Raw genomic sequence first — 15,863 nt, forward strand, 5'->3', positions numbered from 1 at the left:
AGGATCCTCAACCTGACATTGAATCAGTCATTTAAGAAGAATAAACACTGCCACCCATTCATAGATACTCACTAAAATAATGAGAGCTCTTTTTTCACCCTTGTTTAAGACATATAAAGGGAAACTCATGGGGCTTTGCAAGACAAGGCTGTGCAGAAATTGGAGCATGCAGCTGACTCACAGATGAATACGCCTTTACAATGATTGGATATTGACTGAACAATCCCTTGGTCTATCACCATGGTACTTGACAAAGCTATATAGAAAATCTAATATAAAGCAAATGTATGTGGTTTCTGCAATTGAGTGTGCGTGACTATGTAGTGTAGCCTATTGGCTAAATGATTTGCACATTTCATCAAAACCCTAACAACTTACATAACTGCTGTTTTGTATAATACCGAATACCGAACATAATACACTGAACAAAAATATAAAAACAACATGTTAAGCGATATGCAACTTTTCAGGGAAGTTAAGAACCAATATACACAGGCAGTTAGGAAAGCAAAAGCTAGCTTTTTCAAACAGAAATTTGCATCCAGTAGCACAAACTCCAAAAAGTTCTGGGACACTGTAAAGTCCTTGGAGAATAAGAGCACCTCCTCCCAGCTGCCCTGCACTGAGGCTAGGAAACACTGTCACCACCGATAAATCCACGATAATTGAGAATTTCAATAAGCATTTTTCTACGGCTGGCCTTGCTTTCCACCTGGCTACCCCGGTGAACAGCCCTGTACCCCCCACAGCAACTTGCCAAAGCCTCCCCCATTTCTCCTTCCCCCAAATCCAGATTGCTGATATTCTGAATGAGCTGCAAAATCTGGACGCCTACAAATCAGCCGGGCTAGACAATCTGGACCCTCTCTTTCGAAAAATTTTCTCTTTCGAAAATTATCTGCCACAATTGTTGCAACCCCCCTCTTCAAAGGGGGAGAGACTCTAGACCCAAACTGCTACAGACCTATATCTATCCTACCTTGCCTTTCTAAGGTCTTCAAAAGCCAAGTTAACAAACAGATCACAGACCATTTCGATTCCCACCGTACCTTCTCCGCTATACAATCTGGTTTCCGAGCTGGTCATGGGTGCACCTCAGCCACGCTCAAGGTCCTAAACGATATCATAACTGCCATCGATAAGAGACAATACTGTGCAGCCGTATTCATAGACCTGGCCAAGGTTTTTCGACTCTGTCAATCACCACTTTCTTATTGGCAGACTCAACAGCCTTGGTTTCTCAAATGACTGCCTCGCCTGGTTCACCAACTACTTTTCAGATAGAGTTCAGTGTGTCAAATCGGAAGGCCTGTTGTCTGGACCTCTGACACAGGGTTCAATTCTCGGGCCGACTCTTTTCTCTGCATACATCAATGATGTCGCTCTTGCTGTTGGTGATTCTCTGATCCACCTCTACTCAGACGATACCATTCTGTATACTTCTGGCCCTTCTTTGGACACTGTGTTAACTAACTACCAGATGAGCTTCAATGCCACACAGCTCTCGTTCCATCGCCTTCAACTGCTCTTAAATGTAAGTAAAACTAAATGCACGCTCTTCAACCGATCACTGCCCACACCTGCCCGCCCGTCCAGCTTCACTGCTCTGGACGGTTCTGACTTAGAATATGTGGACAACTACAAATACCTAGGTGTCTGGTTAGACTGTAAACTCTCCTTCCAGACTCACATTAAGCATCTCCAATCCAAAATTAAATCTAGAATCGGCTTCCTATTTCGCAACAAAGCATCCTTCACTCATGCTGCCAAATAATACCCTCGTAAAACTGACTATCCTACCGATCCTTGACTTCGGCAATGTCATTTACAAAATAGCCTCCAACACTCTACTCAGAAAATTGGATGCAGTCTATCACAGTGCCATCCGTTTTGTCACCAAAGCCCCATATACTACCCACCACTGCGACCTGTATGCGCTCGTTGGCTGGCCCTCGCTTCATATTCGTCGCCAAACACACTGGCCCAAGGTCATCTATAAGTCTTCGCTAGGTAAAGCACCGCCTTATCTCAGCTCACTGGCCACCATAGCAGCACCCACCGTAGCACGCGCTCCAGCAGGTATATTTCACTGGTCACCCCCAAAGCCAATTCCTCCTTCGGCCGTCTCTCCTTCCAGTTCTCTGCTGCCAATGACTGGAACGAACTGCAAAAATCACTGAAGCTGGAGACTCATATCTCCCTCACTAGCTTTAAGCATCAGCTGTCAGAGCAGCTCACAGATCACTGCACCTGTACATAGTCCATCTGTCAATAGCCCATCCAACTACCTCATCGCCATACTGTTATTTATTTTGCTCCATTGCACCCCAGTATCTCTACTGGCACACTCATTTTCTGCACATTCTACCACTCCAGTGTTTAATTTCTATATTGGCCTATGGCCTATTTATTGCCTTACCTCCCTCATCCTACCTCATTTGCACACACTGTATATAGACATTTTCTATTGTATTATTGACTGTATGTTTGTTTATTCCATGTGTAACTCTGTGTTGTTGTTTGTGTCGCACTGCTTTGCTTTATCTTGGCCAGGTCGCAGTTGTAAATGAGAACTTGTTCTCAACTAGCCTACCTGGTTAAATAAAGGTGAAATAAAAAAATAAAAAAGGCCCTTAAATCAGCTGGCCCTGATTATCCCTTAAGTAAACAGGGACATCTTGTGGACAGAGGTGTGGTTTATTAAGTTGTTGTGTGTGCGCCTGCTTACTAAATGATTTCCCCTGTAAATGTATGCTTAGTATGGTTATTTTGTTTGAGCCCTCCATTAAAATTAATTTGAAAATGTTGTACCCACCTCATCCACATTTTAGAGTCAGAGTCTTGTTGGAATAGGCTTGATGTTGAATGTCTTTGGCATAGAGTGGTCCAAACAGGATAACAACTTCGAAAACAATTAAATTAATGTTTGGTTCTTCTTATCCAGCTAATTATGCACAATAATAATCTGCACCACGACTGACCAAAATAAATTACGAATCAATAATTACAAAATTATCAAAAGGATATAAATGTTCTTTCTAACAAAGGTATTGCAATCAATTAATCGATGTTCATGTGTAACTGCCTTCATTGTCAGGAGATAAGGTACTTAGGCCTAAATTAATTTCAATCAAAATAACAAAAAAATTGTCAGCTGCCCAATTAATTCCTTGTCTCGCGATATTCTGGAAATGCTCTCCAGCAGCAGATGCTGCCAGTGAGTGGAAGGAGAGAGGGGGGTGAGAAACCTAACAAAACCGCAACCTTCTACCGTGGAAACTGCAGTTTTATTCGAAAACACCACGATTGTTACATTATTTATATACACACAACGTGACTGGTTTGAAAAACATCGTAATTTAACCCAAGGTATCTGTGCCAAGTGTATTAGAGACCCATATCTAATTAAACTAGCAATGGCGTTGAAAAGAATTCAAAAGGTGAGTTTTTGTTTGCTTATTTATTCCTGCCATCCTGCGTTGCAACTAGTCCGCTAAAATGTTAGCTATGTTTACAATAAGTATGGTTCTCCAAAATCGTTTGCCACATTTCATGTAACAAGCACTTGTTTGTGCTCCCCTTGAAAATACTTGGCAGATAGACAGACAAAGACGAGAAACCAATGGTGGCCTTTTGCAATTGACGCATTTCATGCTGCCTATGCTAAGCTGTTAGCACAGGACATTATTTTTTTGCTTGCTAGTTAGCTGTCCTCACTTAACGTTAGCAGCTAACTAATGTAACGGGCCTGTACCTACCTAACGGCATTTGGTTGGGGTGCAAGTAATATGACCACCTTGTGAGTGTAAAATAAATAAGCAAGTTAGTCATGTATTTGTGTCTGGCGACCCGGGTGAGAAAGTACAATTTTGAAGCTAACGTTAGCTTGCTAATGGTACCTATCTTTTGCCATCTTGAATGAATGAGTGTGCTGGAAGGTAATGCGCACGCGTGACATATGACAGCTGTTTGCTTGTTGCCAAATGCTTAACCCCAATGTTGCCATATATGGAATAGCAAATGGGGCGCTGTGGCAAGCAAGTGTATTTATAACAGAATGGACAGCGTTTTCATAAAATGTTAGCTAACTAGAATATTGAGAAAGTGTACTACTTTATGTACAACAATAAGTGATGTCATACTATATTACCTCATGGTACACGGCTAGTGGACCATAACAGTTCAAATATGTCATTTTGGTGAACAGTTGAAACTACAGTGGTCTGTTTGTATTTTGTCTGTATTGTCAATGTATTAAAAGTTGAGTAGGGATACTTGGCATGGTGTAACAACTTCACAGTATGGTACAATTTAAGTCAGGGCCTGTGTAGTGAAACCAACCTGGACTCGGGGATAGATGTGAAATGAAGCCCGAGACTCTCCAGTTAGTATATGTTACCGTTTGTATTGAATGTATTCATTTTTGGATGTCCATCCATTTTGTACAAATTTGCAAAATGTATGTAATTTTAAGAATTCAAATTTGTTGTGGCTAGTGTTAGCTAGGGGTTAGGTTAAAGGGGAAAGATTACATAACATGTTAAGTAGTTGCAAAGTAGCCAAAAGTTTAGTTGCTAATTAGTTATAATGCTAATGTTTTCCGTGATGAGATTTGAACACCTTTCGGTTGCTAGATGCTGCCGTTATATGCTCACCCATCCACCCCAACCAACCACCTTCTGTCTTATGTAGCCATATCAAACGTAACATACAGTGCCTTCGGAAAGTATTCAGACCCCTTGACTGTTCCACATTTTGTTACATTACAGCCTTATTCTAAAATTTGCATCTTTTAAAAAAGATCCTCAGCAATCTAGACACAATACCCCATAATGACAAAGCGACCATATAGAACAGAAATACCTTATTTACATAAGTATTCAGACCCTTCGCCATGAAGCTCGAAATTGAGTTTAAGTGCATCCTGTTTCTATTGATCAGCCTTGAGATGTTTCTACAACTTGATTGGAGTCCACCTGTGGTATTCAATTGATTTGACATGATTTTAAAAGGCACATCTGTCTATATATAAGGTCCCACAGTTGACAGTGCATGTCACTGCAAAAACCAAGCCATGAGGTCGAAGGAATTGTCCGTAGAGCTCAGAGACAGGATTGTGTCGAGGGACAGATCTGGGGGAGGGTACCAAAAAATGTCTGCACAGTTGCCTCCTTCATTCTTAAATGGAAGAGGTTTGGAACCACAAAGACTCTTCCTAGAGCTGGCCGCCCAGCCAAACTGAGCAATTGGGGAGAAGGGCCTAGGTCGGGGAGGTCACCAAGAACCCGATGGTCACTCTGGCGCTCTGTCAGACTTCCTCTGTGGAGATGGGAGGACCTTCCAGAAGGACAACCGTCTCTGCAGCACTCCACAAATCAGGCCTTTATGTTAGTGGCCAGACCGAAGCCAGTCCTCAGTAAAAGGCACATGAAAGCCCACTTGAAGATTGCCTAAAGGCACCTAAAGACTCTCAGACCATGAGAAACTAGATTCTCTGGTCTGACGAAACCAAGATTGAAAACTTTATCCTGAATGCCAAGCGTCACGTCTAGAGGAAACCTGGCACCATCATTGGGGTGAAACATCGTGGTGGCAGCATCATGACGTGGGGATGTTTTTCATCGGAAGGGATTGGTAGACTAGTCAGGATCAAGGCAAAGATGAACAGAGAGTACAGAGAACCTGCTCCAGAGTGCTCAGGACCTCAGACTGGGGTGAAGGTTCACCTTCTAACAAGACAACTACCCTAAGCACTCAGCCAAGACAATGCAGGAGTGGCTTCGGGTCAAGTCACTGAATGTCCTTGAGTGGCCCAGCTAGAGCCCAGGCTTGAACCCGATCGAACATCTCTGGAGAGACCAGAAAATAGTTGTGCCGCAACGCTCCCCATCCAACCTGACAGAACTAGAGAGGATCTGCAGAGAAGAGTGGGAGAAACTCTCCAAATACAGGTGTGCCGTGCTTGTAGCGTCATTCTCAATGCTTTAATCGCTGCCAAATGTGCTGTCTGAATACTGTAAATGTGATATTTCAGTTGTATTTCTTTTCACAATTCTAAAAACCTGTTTTTGCTTTGTCGTTGTGGGCTATTGTGTGTAGATTGATGGGAGGGGTGGACACACATACATTTTTAGAATGAGGCTGTAAACGTACCAAAATGTGGAAAAAGTCAAGGGGTATGAATACTTTCCGAATGTGCTGTATTATACTAATTAGTGTCCCGGAATTACATTTACTATATTACGTCTAGTCTATGAGACCAGTCTGAGTAAAACTGATCATGTAAGCCTAAATGTCAAAGTTGAGGAGAGGCTTTGGTTGTTAATTTGGCAGTGACACCCTTCACCCCAACTCCGTCCTCAACCAGACAACCATCATCAAACTGATGTAGGGCTAGCCTATTTATTTTTCCCTATCTGAATGTCAGTTTTGTCACATTGTTGCTCAGTGTCTGAATCAGGGTTATATTCACTACAAAGAGACTGGAACTGGGAGGGACTACCTGAACTTGTGCAATAAGAAATTTGAATTTGTTGCAAAGCAACGGTGTGCACTAGTGAATATGACCCAGATGTGACTACCTATGCAATCTGTTCATAAAATGTATAGCAATGACAGTTATACCCTCTTTTACGCTACTGCTACTCTCTGTTCATCATATATGCATAGTCACTTTAACCACATGTACATGCTACCTCAATCAGCCTGACTAAGCGGTGTCTGTATGTAGCCTCGCTACTGTTTTTCTTTTTTTAACTGTTTTTATTTCTTCACTTACCCATTGTTCACCTAATACCTTTTTTTGCACTTGGTTAGAGCCTGTAAGAAAGCATTTCACTAAGGTCTACCTACACCTGTTGTATTCGGCGCACGTGACAAATAAACTTTGTTTTGATATCCATGACTGAATTTTCTACTTCCTGGCCACATTTAGTAGTGGATACAAAGGTGAATTTTAGACACTGCTTTTTATTTATTATTATTCTAATATCTCTTTAGGAACTGACAGATCTGCAGAGGGATCCACCTGCACAGTGCTCAGCGGGACCAGTTGGAGATGATTGTAAGTAGGGAGGAGCTAGGGAATAAATGCTTTATATTAATGTCGTATTTGCCATGTCGGAATGTTTTTTTAGAACAGTTAGTTCCAGTCTGTCAGACATTCAGTATTGTGATTTGCACAGATACACAATACATACTTTTGATGGGCAGCAACGTGATGGGCGAGGCTGTGACATTGCATTTTTCGGTATTAATTGTAACCCATTTTGTAATTTTATTTAGTGTTTCACTGGCAGGCAACAATAATGGGTCCGGTATGTGATTTAACTTCCCTTTCTCTTATTAGCACATAGCTTAGCATCAATAAACTTTAAGGGTATTCTTATCCTCTTTCTAAACATGTTTTTATTTTAGAATGACAGTCCTTATCAGGGAGGAGTGTTCTTCTTGACTATTCACTTCCCTACAGATTACCCCTTCAAACCACCAAAGGTGAGTAAAAAATCAGATAAGATCAGTTGACATTAGGAAACACAATTCATAGTGCTAGAAGTAAGTGCTGGTTTATAAAATACTTAATTAAATTGCAGGTTGCGTTCACGACAAAGATCTACCACCCTAATATCAACAGCAATGGAAGTATTTGTCTGGATATATTGAGATCGCAATGGTCGCCTGCACTCACTGTATCAAAAGGTAAGCCACTGTGAATATTGGTATAAGATCTGACATGGGGTTGGAATGTATCTTTATGTACATATTTTTTATCCCTTTACACTTGTGTATAAGGTAGTAGTTGTGGAATTGTTAGGTTAGATTACTCGTTGGTTATTACTGCATTGTCGGAACTAGAAGTACAAGCATTTCGCTACACTCGCATTAACATCTGCTAACCATGTGTATGTGACAAATAAAATTTGATTTTAATATTTCCTGTCATTACATGCAGTGTAACTATATAGTCGTATTATTAATGGACAATACATTTAAATATAATGCAGAGGACCATTGGTTTTCATATGACAGCCAGAATATTATCCCTCTGTCTTATTTTAAAACTAAGCATACAAATTTAGGTGGTTTGTTAAAAAGCAGTAATTTTATATTTTTAAGATTTGGCCTAACATTTTAAAGAAACAATTGTTTGACCTAGTCAATGTCTCTCCTGGATATAATGTACAAGACAATTAGGGATCAAATGCAGCAATCCATTGTTTTATTTTCTACTTCAAATAGTTGTCAGAATAATAAATGTATCATTTTTGACTTGAAAAGGGCAATCATTATGTGCCACTTTATGGCTCTCAGATAGAGGTGGTCAACAGTAATGGTTGTCATAGCAATATGGATGTGAGCTGTTGGTAGGTGTATTAAAGGCTTATCATTCCCCTTAAAGAACATGCATGGTTAATTGGTTTACTTTTTGGATAATAAAACATATTGGATATTTTTTGTTGTTGACTGTTGTCGTGTATGTCTGCAGCTGGAGGGGGTTTAGATGCAGCTATCCGAAGTTGATTGTTTTTATTTTCCATTCCTTATTAGTTCTCTTGTCAATCTGCTCTCTGCTTTGCGACCCGAACCCAGATGACCCGCTTGTACCAGAGATTGCACACACCTACAAAGCTGACAGGGAAAAGTGAGTGTGCCATACAGTATTTGATTCCCTTGCTTTGAAACTCCAGCATACTGGTATTCTTGAATAGGGCCTAGTCCACAAACAATTAAATATCTTTAATTCCAAAGTTTTGGTCAATAGACATGAATTTCTTCCCAATGTTTCAGTCAACCCTGGTGAAGGTCTTTTCACCATAACATTGGTATTAGTAGATAGGTTTCCATCCAACTTGTGACAGATTATCATATGAATATTTTAAAATCTGCATAAAAACAATATGTGAATTTTCCCACCAATGATGTTTCCATCAAATTGACCTGTTGTGGATAGATAAAATTAACTTTTGTGGTTAAATTACCTGAATAATGTACTGAATAAACAAGTTTCAAAAATTTAACAAGTTAAATGGGTTTCCATTGCATTTTCAACTCTACTGATGTTTTTGTCAGAAAATGTTGCGTTACATTGCGAGTGTGCCCACGCTGGTCTTGGCACGTGCGCTCTAGCCAACAATTCGCAGAAAGCCTTCATGGTGAGATTATGGACAAAAGAGCAAGATTATTATTATTTCTTTTGTCAAACAGCAGCCAAGCATTGATCATCATGTCACCAGAATAAGACCCTCTATATTTTTGGAAAGGAGCATCATCACTCATTACCGTGCACTTTCACCACCCTGTGAAGTTCATTATAATTTATTTAATCTGTAGCGCCATAAACTGCATGCTTTTCTGAGTTGTAGTGGGAGGACCACACATATTGTGACTCCAAGTTTACTTCAAGATGATGGTTATTATATCAATATTTGTACATAAAGGTATTACCATCGTCTTCTCGCATAATTAATTTTACAGACAGTAAGATCTCTCCTTGTCTCGTGTGTTATTTTTGGGGGTTGTTCCATCAGGCCTGTCTTGAGTTTAAGTTTTTTTTATTTTTATCTGTACTTTCCAAAAAAGGTTGTATGGAAACCTGGTTAATGATGCATTAAATTATTTGTGGAATATTCAAGAATACAGGTGTGCTAGTTTTTTCTGGTATTGTGCAAACCTTCCATTTTGTTTTACAGGTACAACAGACTAGCAAGAGAATGGACACAGAAGTATGCAATGTGAAAATGGCTGTTAAATTAAAACACTAAAAGAAGAAAATAAACATGTTTAATATTAACCCAAGGCAAAGGAACAAGAGGGGAAACATAACTAGACACTCGGGTTGGAGAAGGAAGCGATAAAATAAGGGACAGTGCAACCTGGCTGCTAAGTGCTGAGCTGCTGCCGCCATGTGCTGTTCTTCATGACTTGTATGGATCTGCTGAGGAACTCCTGAAAGCACTCCCTTATGGAATACTGGAACCTCATGTTCCAAACCACCACACCCAGACTTTAACTATTACTACTTCTATTGTGACTATTATCAGTGTTACTATTCATACTCTTATTATGATCACTGTTGTTGTTATCATAATGATTGTGTTCTACTGAATACTGAAACATTGGGTTTGAATTTGGAGGGGACTAGTTAGCGGCTTGGTTCTCCCTCCTTTCAAAGGTACTTTCTTTGTCCCTCTGGATGTCTTGTTCATGTATTCAGTGGCCTTGCTGTATTATTGTAATAACCTCTTCTCAGATGTTAGCTGTGAAATTGAGGTGGAGTGCTCAGCACAATGGTGCATGGCTATATCCAGCAGCGTGGTTCTATTGCCCACAAAGTCTTGAAATACAGTCTCGGGTTGGTCTCAAACCCAGACATAATGTAAGATAAGTAATTTTGCTTCCCCCTGAGCCAATTTTGTTTTCACTCAATGCATTTGGAAATGTCCCGAATGCAGTGACAGGTGGTCTTTGAAGAGCCTGGAGAGAGGTGCAATCAAGGTGAGCTGGACTGGTATCTGAGCTCATGGGAAAGCGACCAGGGAAAAAGTTCTGAACCTGCCACTACTTTTATCACTTGTCATCTATGTCCCCTTTTCTTGTCCTAGATCCATCCAGGGCTAGCATCTTGTCACATAACATCCAACTGTAGACACTTAAACCCTGGTAAAGCTAATCTCTGAGATTAACTCCTCCCAGCCATACAATGCCACTTTCTAAATACAGTAGCTCAGGTATATATCCAACTCACCTGTCTGAAATGGCACTGTAGTGACCTGTGGTGTGAGAAATGATCAGACCTGTTTTGCACAGTGAGTTACTGCTTTAATCCAGAAGTTGTGTTTTTGGATGTCTGACATGGGTCATTCATTACCTTTCCCCTTCTCAATTTATCAAATTGTTTTACTGTACAACACTGATGTGAATGTTTTGTTAATGCTTGGAGAGACTGCACATGCTAATGTTTTGGATATGCCATTGGTTAAAACTAGAGTATTTAAAAAATAAACTTTTTTTTTTTTTTTAATTCTCCATTAGATGGTTGCTTAAAGACTTCCTTTAATGAAAAACTGTTGCAGATTTATGAATAAACATTTAGTTTTGTTTTTAGTTTGACTAAATTCAGATGTATTTGTCATCATGGTTTATTGTGAAGTTTCACAAGGTGTTTCACACGTTTCCTGTGCCTTTTACATCTTACATTGTAACAAACTGTAACATGAGCTCTAACCTGGATCTTGGCAGCTGCATATTTGTTTTAGCAGATGTCTTGAGATTTTGTTCTCATCATTGGAACCTTACTTATGCTTTATTTTTCCAGGGGGTCTGCAACAGTGTACATGTGCAATGCATTAGTAACCTAGTATTCTGCAATCTTGATTGTAGTTATGCTATTAGTGATTAATCTGCCATTAGTAATATCAAATTCAACATAATCCTGTGCAGGTGCTGGATTATTTAGACTGCATCTGTGTTGCGCCATAGATTGGTTAAAAATAAAGTATAACTGTCTTGCCGTGGAAAGGGAATAAAAAGTATTGGGGGGAGGGAGTATAAGACATTTGGCCGTTGACGTGTTAATAAATCGATTTCAAGAGGAGAGTTTTAAGATTCAGAAGACACTTCAGGAACTTCCATATATGGGCATTGTCTTCTGTATTGGAATGTAGACTTCGAGCAGGAACTCCATATATGGGAACAGAGCTCATATTGAAATGTGGCCCTGAACAGGAATGCCACACATCGGCACCAACATTAATATTGCAATGCACCCCCTGAAGCAGGAACACCGTATGGGCCCAGACATACATTGGAATGAGGCCATTACCAAAACTCCATATATGGACATAGAGCTGTGACCATCCCAATTTGCATCCAATCTTCATTTAGCCACAACCTGAATCCCTTTGCTTAATCAACCACCCTCATAGTATTTAAATGACATCCATTGTCATGCCTTTACATTGGCCTAACAAACAGGCCGTACTGCAAGTTTGTGATGAGCCATTGGCCCGCCACACTGTTGAGTGGCTTCCTGCACAATGGTGGGCCAGCTCAACCCTGGTCCATGATCCCTGCCATCAGGCTCAGCACAACCACAGTTCACAACTAGGGGTGACTATCTGGAAGCTAGGTACTAATCATGACCAGTGGCTGGCCTCCCTGTCAACAATCCACTACAAAACCTTAATACCAAACTAGATCAACTACTATTTCTTCTGAAATGTTTGTCAGGTGGCGAGAAGCCAAACTTGTAAAATGCTTGATATTGTCGCAGTGACTGTCTTTCCATAGATTTAATGAAGGATCAGTTATGTTGACTGGACTGGAAAAACATGTTCTAGACTATAGACTGGTTTTTACTTACTATGGAGCTCAATGCATACGTTCTCATTATGAATACTCATTACTTACTATGGAGCTCAATGCATACGTTCTCATTTAGAATAGGTCATAAGGCTATGATTTTGGCAAAAAATGCCTTTTCAAAATTGTTCTACAATTTAGCTGCAATGGATAGAATATTGACTGAATACATCAGAATCATCTGGCAGTAAAACCAATTCTTAAAAAGACAGGCAGTCAGTAATGCCACTGGACAAAACTTGGCTCTTTATATTTGTTTGGTTATTTATTCATTTGTAATCTGTCTTCCAGTTGTCATTTGAGTGCAATCAGCATCGATCCATCAAATGTTCCTTTCAGAATAACGTCTTGGTTTGATCCAAAGAGATACAGACTAGAATGATCTCAATGGAGTTCATGATAGGCAGCTTTGCAAAATAGAGAACCTTTTCAGACATTTGCCAGATATCAGGGATTTCTTTACAATTAATTTGCCTGACACCTTTAATTAAAATCTTAGCCTTTACCATTTTGTGTATAGATAATGTAAATTGCTATCAGGGCTTGTTTTCCTCAAAGGGACATTTATTTCATTTGATCAGTAGATACTTGCCATGTAAATTTAAATACATCTACCATTTTTATTTTTTAAATGTACAGACTTGCTAACTTGAAATTCAGGACCAGCCTTTTAAAATAAATGCATCTCAAATGTGGTATCTGTATGTGATTAAGACTTTCCAACACCTTAACTCTTTTCTTGACTATAAAAATATTTAATCAAATCAAAGACCAAACTGTTGACTGAAAAACCCAGCAGCGTTGGAGTTCTTGATACAAACGGGTGGCTCTGGTATACAACAATACCCTGTTCAGAGGAAAATAAATCCTTTAACTTTCTCCTCCCCTTCATCTACACTAGGTATTCCCAAACAAAAATGTGATTCACATTAAAAAATATTTTTTATTTAAAAAAATAAAACATTTTCAAACAGTCCATTTATATTTTTTGAACAGGGCTATACATTTGGGTGAGTTTTTTTTCTCTCACCTTTAGTAGACTCGTTTCATTGCCAAAAATAAAATTCAACCATCTCGTGTTCAGCGAAGTAACAACACAATGTCAAATACAGGTAGCCTAGTCACATAATTGGGGCGGCAGGTAGCCTAGTAGTTAGAGCGTTGGTCTAGTAATTGAAAGGTTGCAAGATCGAATCCCCGAGCTGACAAGGTAAAAATCTGCAGAACCATTATTGAAAATAATAAAATAGGCAGGTCAGTTAAGAACAAGTTATTATTTTCAATAATGGTTCTGCAGATTTTTACCTTGTCAGCTCGGGGATCCCTTCTTAACAACTCTGCCTGGAAGCCCAGCATCCCGGAGTTACATCTTCACTGTTAACGTTGAGACTGGTGTTCTGTGGGTACTATTTAATGAAGCTGCCAGTTGAGGACTTGTGAGGCATCCGTTTCTCTAACTTGACACTCTAATGTACTTGTCCTCTTGCTCAGTTGTGCACCGGGGTCTCCCACTCTTTCTATACTGGTTAGACAGTTTGCGCTGTTCTGTGAAGGGAGTAGTACATAGCGTTGTACGAGATCTTCAGATTCTTGGCAATTTCTCACATGAAATAGCCTTAATTTCTCAGAACAAGAATAGACTGACGAGTTTCAGAAGAAAGGTCTTTGTATCTGGACATTTTAAGCCTGTAATCGAACCCACAAATGCTGACGCTCCAGATACTCAACTAGTCTAAAGAAGGCAATTTTTATTGCTTCTTTAATCTGAACAACAGTTTTCAGCTGTGCTAACATAATTGCAAAAGGGTTTTCTAATGATCAATTAGCCTTTCTAAAATGATCAACTTGGATTAGCTAACACAACGTGTCATTGGAACACAGGAGTGATGGTTGCTGATAATGGGCCTATGTACACCTATGTAGATATTCCATTAAATCAGCAGTTTCCAGCTACAATAGTCATTTACAACAGTCTACACTGTATTTCTGACAAATTGTGTTATTTTAATGGACAACAAATGTGCTTTCTTTCAAAAACAAGGACATTTCTAAGTACCCCAAACTTTTGAATGGTAGTGTATGTATGCACAGTTGAAGTCAGAAGTTCACATACACCTTAGCAAAATACATTTAAACTCAGTTTTTCACAATTCCTGATATTTAATCCTAGTAAAAATTCCCTTTTTTAGGTCAGTTAGGATCACCACTTTATTTTAAGAATGTGAAATGTCAGAATAATTGTAAAGTGATTTATTTCAGCTTGTTCATCATGTTCCCAGTGGGTCAGAAGTTTACATCCACACAATTAGTATTTGGTTGCATTGCCTTTAAATTGTTTAACTTGGGTCAAATGTTTCAGGTAGTCTTCCACAAGCTTCCCACAATATGTTGGGTGAATTTTGGCCCATTCCTCCTGACAGAGCTGGTGTAACTGAGTCAGGTTTGTAGGCCTCCTTACTCGCACATACTTTTTCAGTTCTGCCAACAAAATAATGTTCTATAGGATTGAGGTCAGGGCTTTGTGATGACCACTCCAATACCTTGACTTTGTTGTCCAAGCCATTTTGCTACAACCTTGGAAGTATGCTTGGGGTCATTGTCCATTTGAAGACCCATTTGTGACCAAGCTTTAACTTCCTGACTGATGTCTTGAGATGTTGCTTCAATATATCCACAATTTTCATTTCTCATGATTCCATCTATTTTGTGAAGTGCACCAGTCCCTCCTCCAACAACACACCACCACAACATGATGCTGCCACCCCCGTGCTTTACGGTTGGGATGGTGTTTTCTGGCTTGCAAGCCTCCCCCTTTTTTCTCCAAACAAAACGATGGTCATTATGGTCAAACAGTTCTATTTTTGTGTCATCAGACCAGAGGACATTTTTTTGTCCCCATGTGCAGTTGCAAACCATTGTCTGGCTTTTTTTAATGGCGGTTTTGGAGCAGTGGCTTCTTCCTTGCTGAGCAGCCTTTCAGGTTATGACGATATAGGACTTGTTTTACTGTGGATATGGATACTTTTGTACCTGTTTCCTCCAGCATCTTCACAAGATCCTTTGCTGTTGTTCTGGGATTGATTTGCACTTTTTGCACCAAAGTACATTAATCTCTAGGTGACAAAACGCGTCTCCTTCCTGAGCGGTATGACTGTTGCTTGGTCCCATGGTGTTTATACTTGCGTACTATTGTTAGTACAAATGAACGTGTTACCTTCAGGCATTTGGAAATTGCTCCCAAGGATGAACCAGACTTGTGGAGGTCTAAAAAAATAAAATCTGAGGCCTTGACTGATTTTCTTTTGATTTTCCCATGGTGTCAAGCAAAGAGACACTGAGTTTGAAGGTAGGCCTTGAAATACATCCACAGGTACACAAATAGACTCAAATGATGTCAATTAGCCTATTAGAAGCTTCTAAAGCCATGACATAATTTTCAGGATTTTTCCAAGCTGTTTAAAGGAACAGTCAATTTAGTGTATGTAAACTTCTGACCCACTGGA

The 15,863-nt window shown here is 39.7% G+C and overlaps 1 protein-coding gene across 2 annotated transcripts; it reads left to right on the top strand.

The window, feature by feature from the left end:
• Positions 1–3,185: 3,185 nt before the first annotated feature.
• LOC112262908 (ubiquitin-conjugating enzyme E2 D4) lies at positions 3,186–11,103 on the top strand. 2 transcript variants are annotated; one of them, XM_024438748.2, is made up of 7 exons: positions 3,186–3,440; positions 7,000–7,063; positions 7,285–7,316; positions 7,417–7,494; positions 7,593–7,698; positions 8,548–8,641; positions 9,690–11,103. In XM_024438748.2, the coding sequence occupies exons 1-7, from the start codon at positions 3,417–3,419 to the stop codon at positions 9,733–9,735; spliced, it is 444 nt and encodes a 147-aa protein (XP_024294516.1). In that variant the 5' UTR covers positions 3,186–3,416; the 3' UTR covers positions 9,736–11,103. The 2 variants fall into 2 exon arrangements, with proteins under 2 accessions (XP_024294516.1, XP_024294517.1); XM_024438749.2 differs by lacking the exons at positions 3,186–3,440; positions 7,285–7,316 and having other exon boundaries at positions 7,006–7,063.
• The last annotated feature ends 4,760 nt before the right edge of the window (positions 11,104–15,863 follow it).

This window comes from Oncorhynchus tshawytscha, linkage group LG12 (assembly GCF_018296145.1).
Source record: "Oncorhynchus tshawytscha isolate Ot180627B linkage group LG12, Otsh_v2.0, whole genome shotgun sequence".
Taxonomy (NCBI): domain Eukaryota; kingdom Metazoa; phylum Chordata; class Actinopteri; order Salmoniformes; family Salmonidae; genus Oncorhynchus; species Oncorhynchus tshawytscha.

Coding starts and splice junctions, on each gene's coding strand:
- LOC112262908 (XM_024438748.2), top strand. CDS start 3,417: ATGGCGTTGAAAAGAATTCAAAAG. Junction 7,317..7,416: donor AGGCAACAATAATGGGTCCG/GTATGTGATTTA, acceptor TTTTTATTTTAG/AATGACAGTCCTTATCAGGG. Junction 7,495..7,592: donor ACCCCTTCAAACCACCAAAG/GTGAGTAAAAAA, acceptor ATTAAATTGCAG/GTTGCGTTCACGACAAAGAT.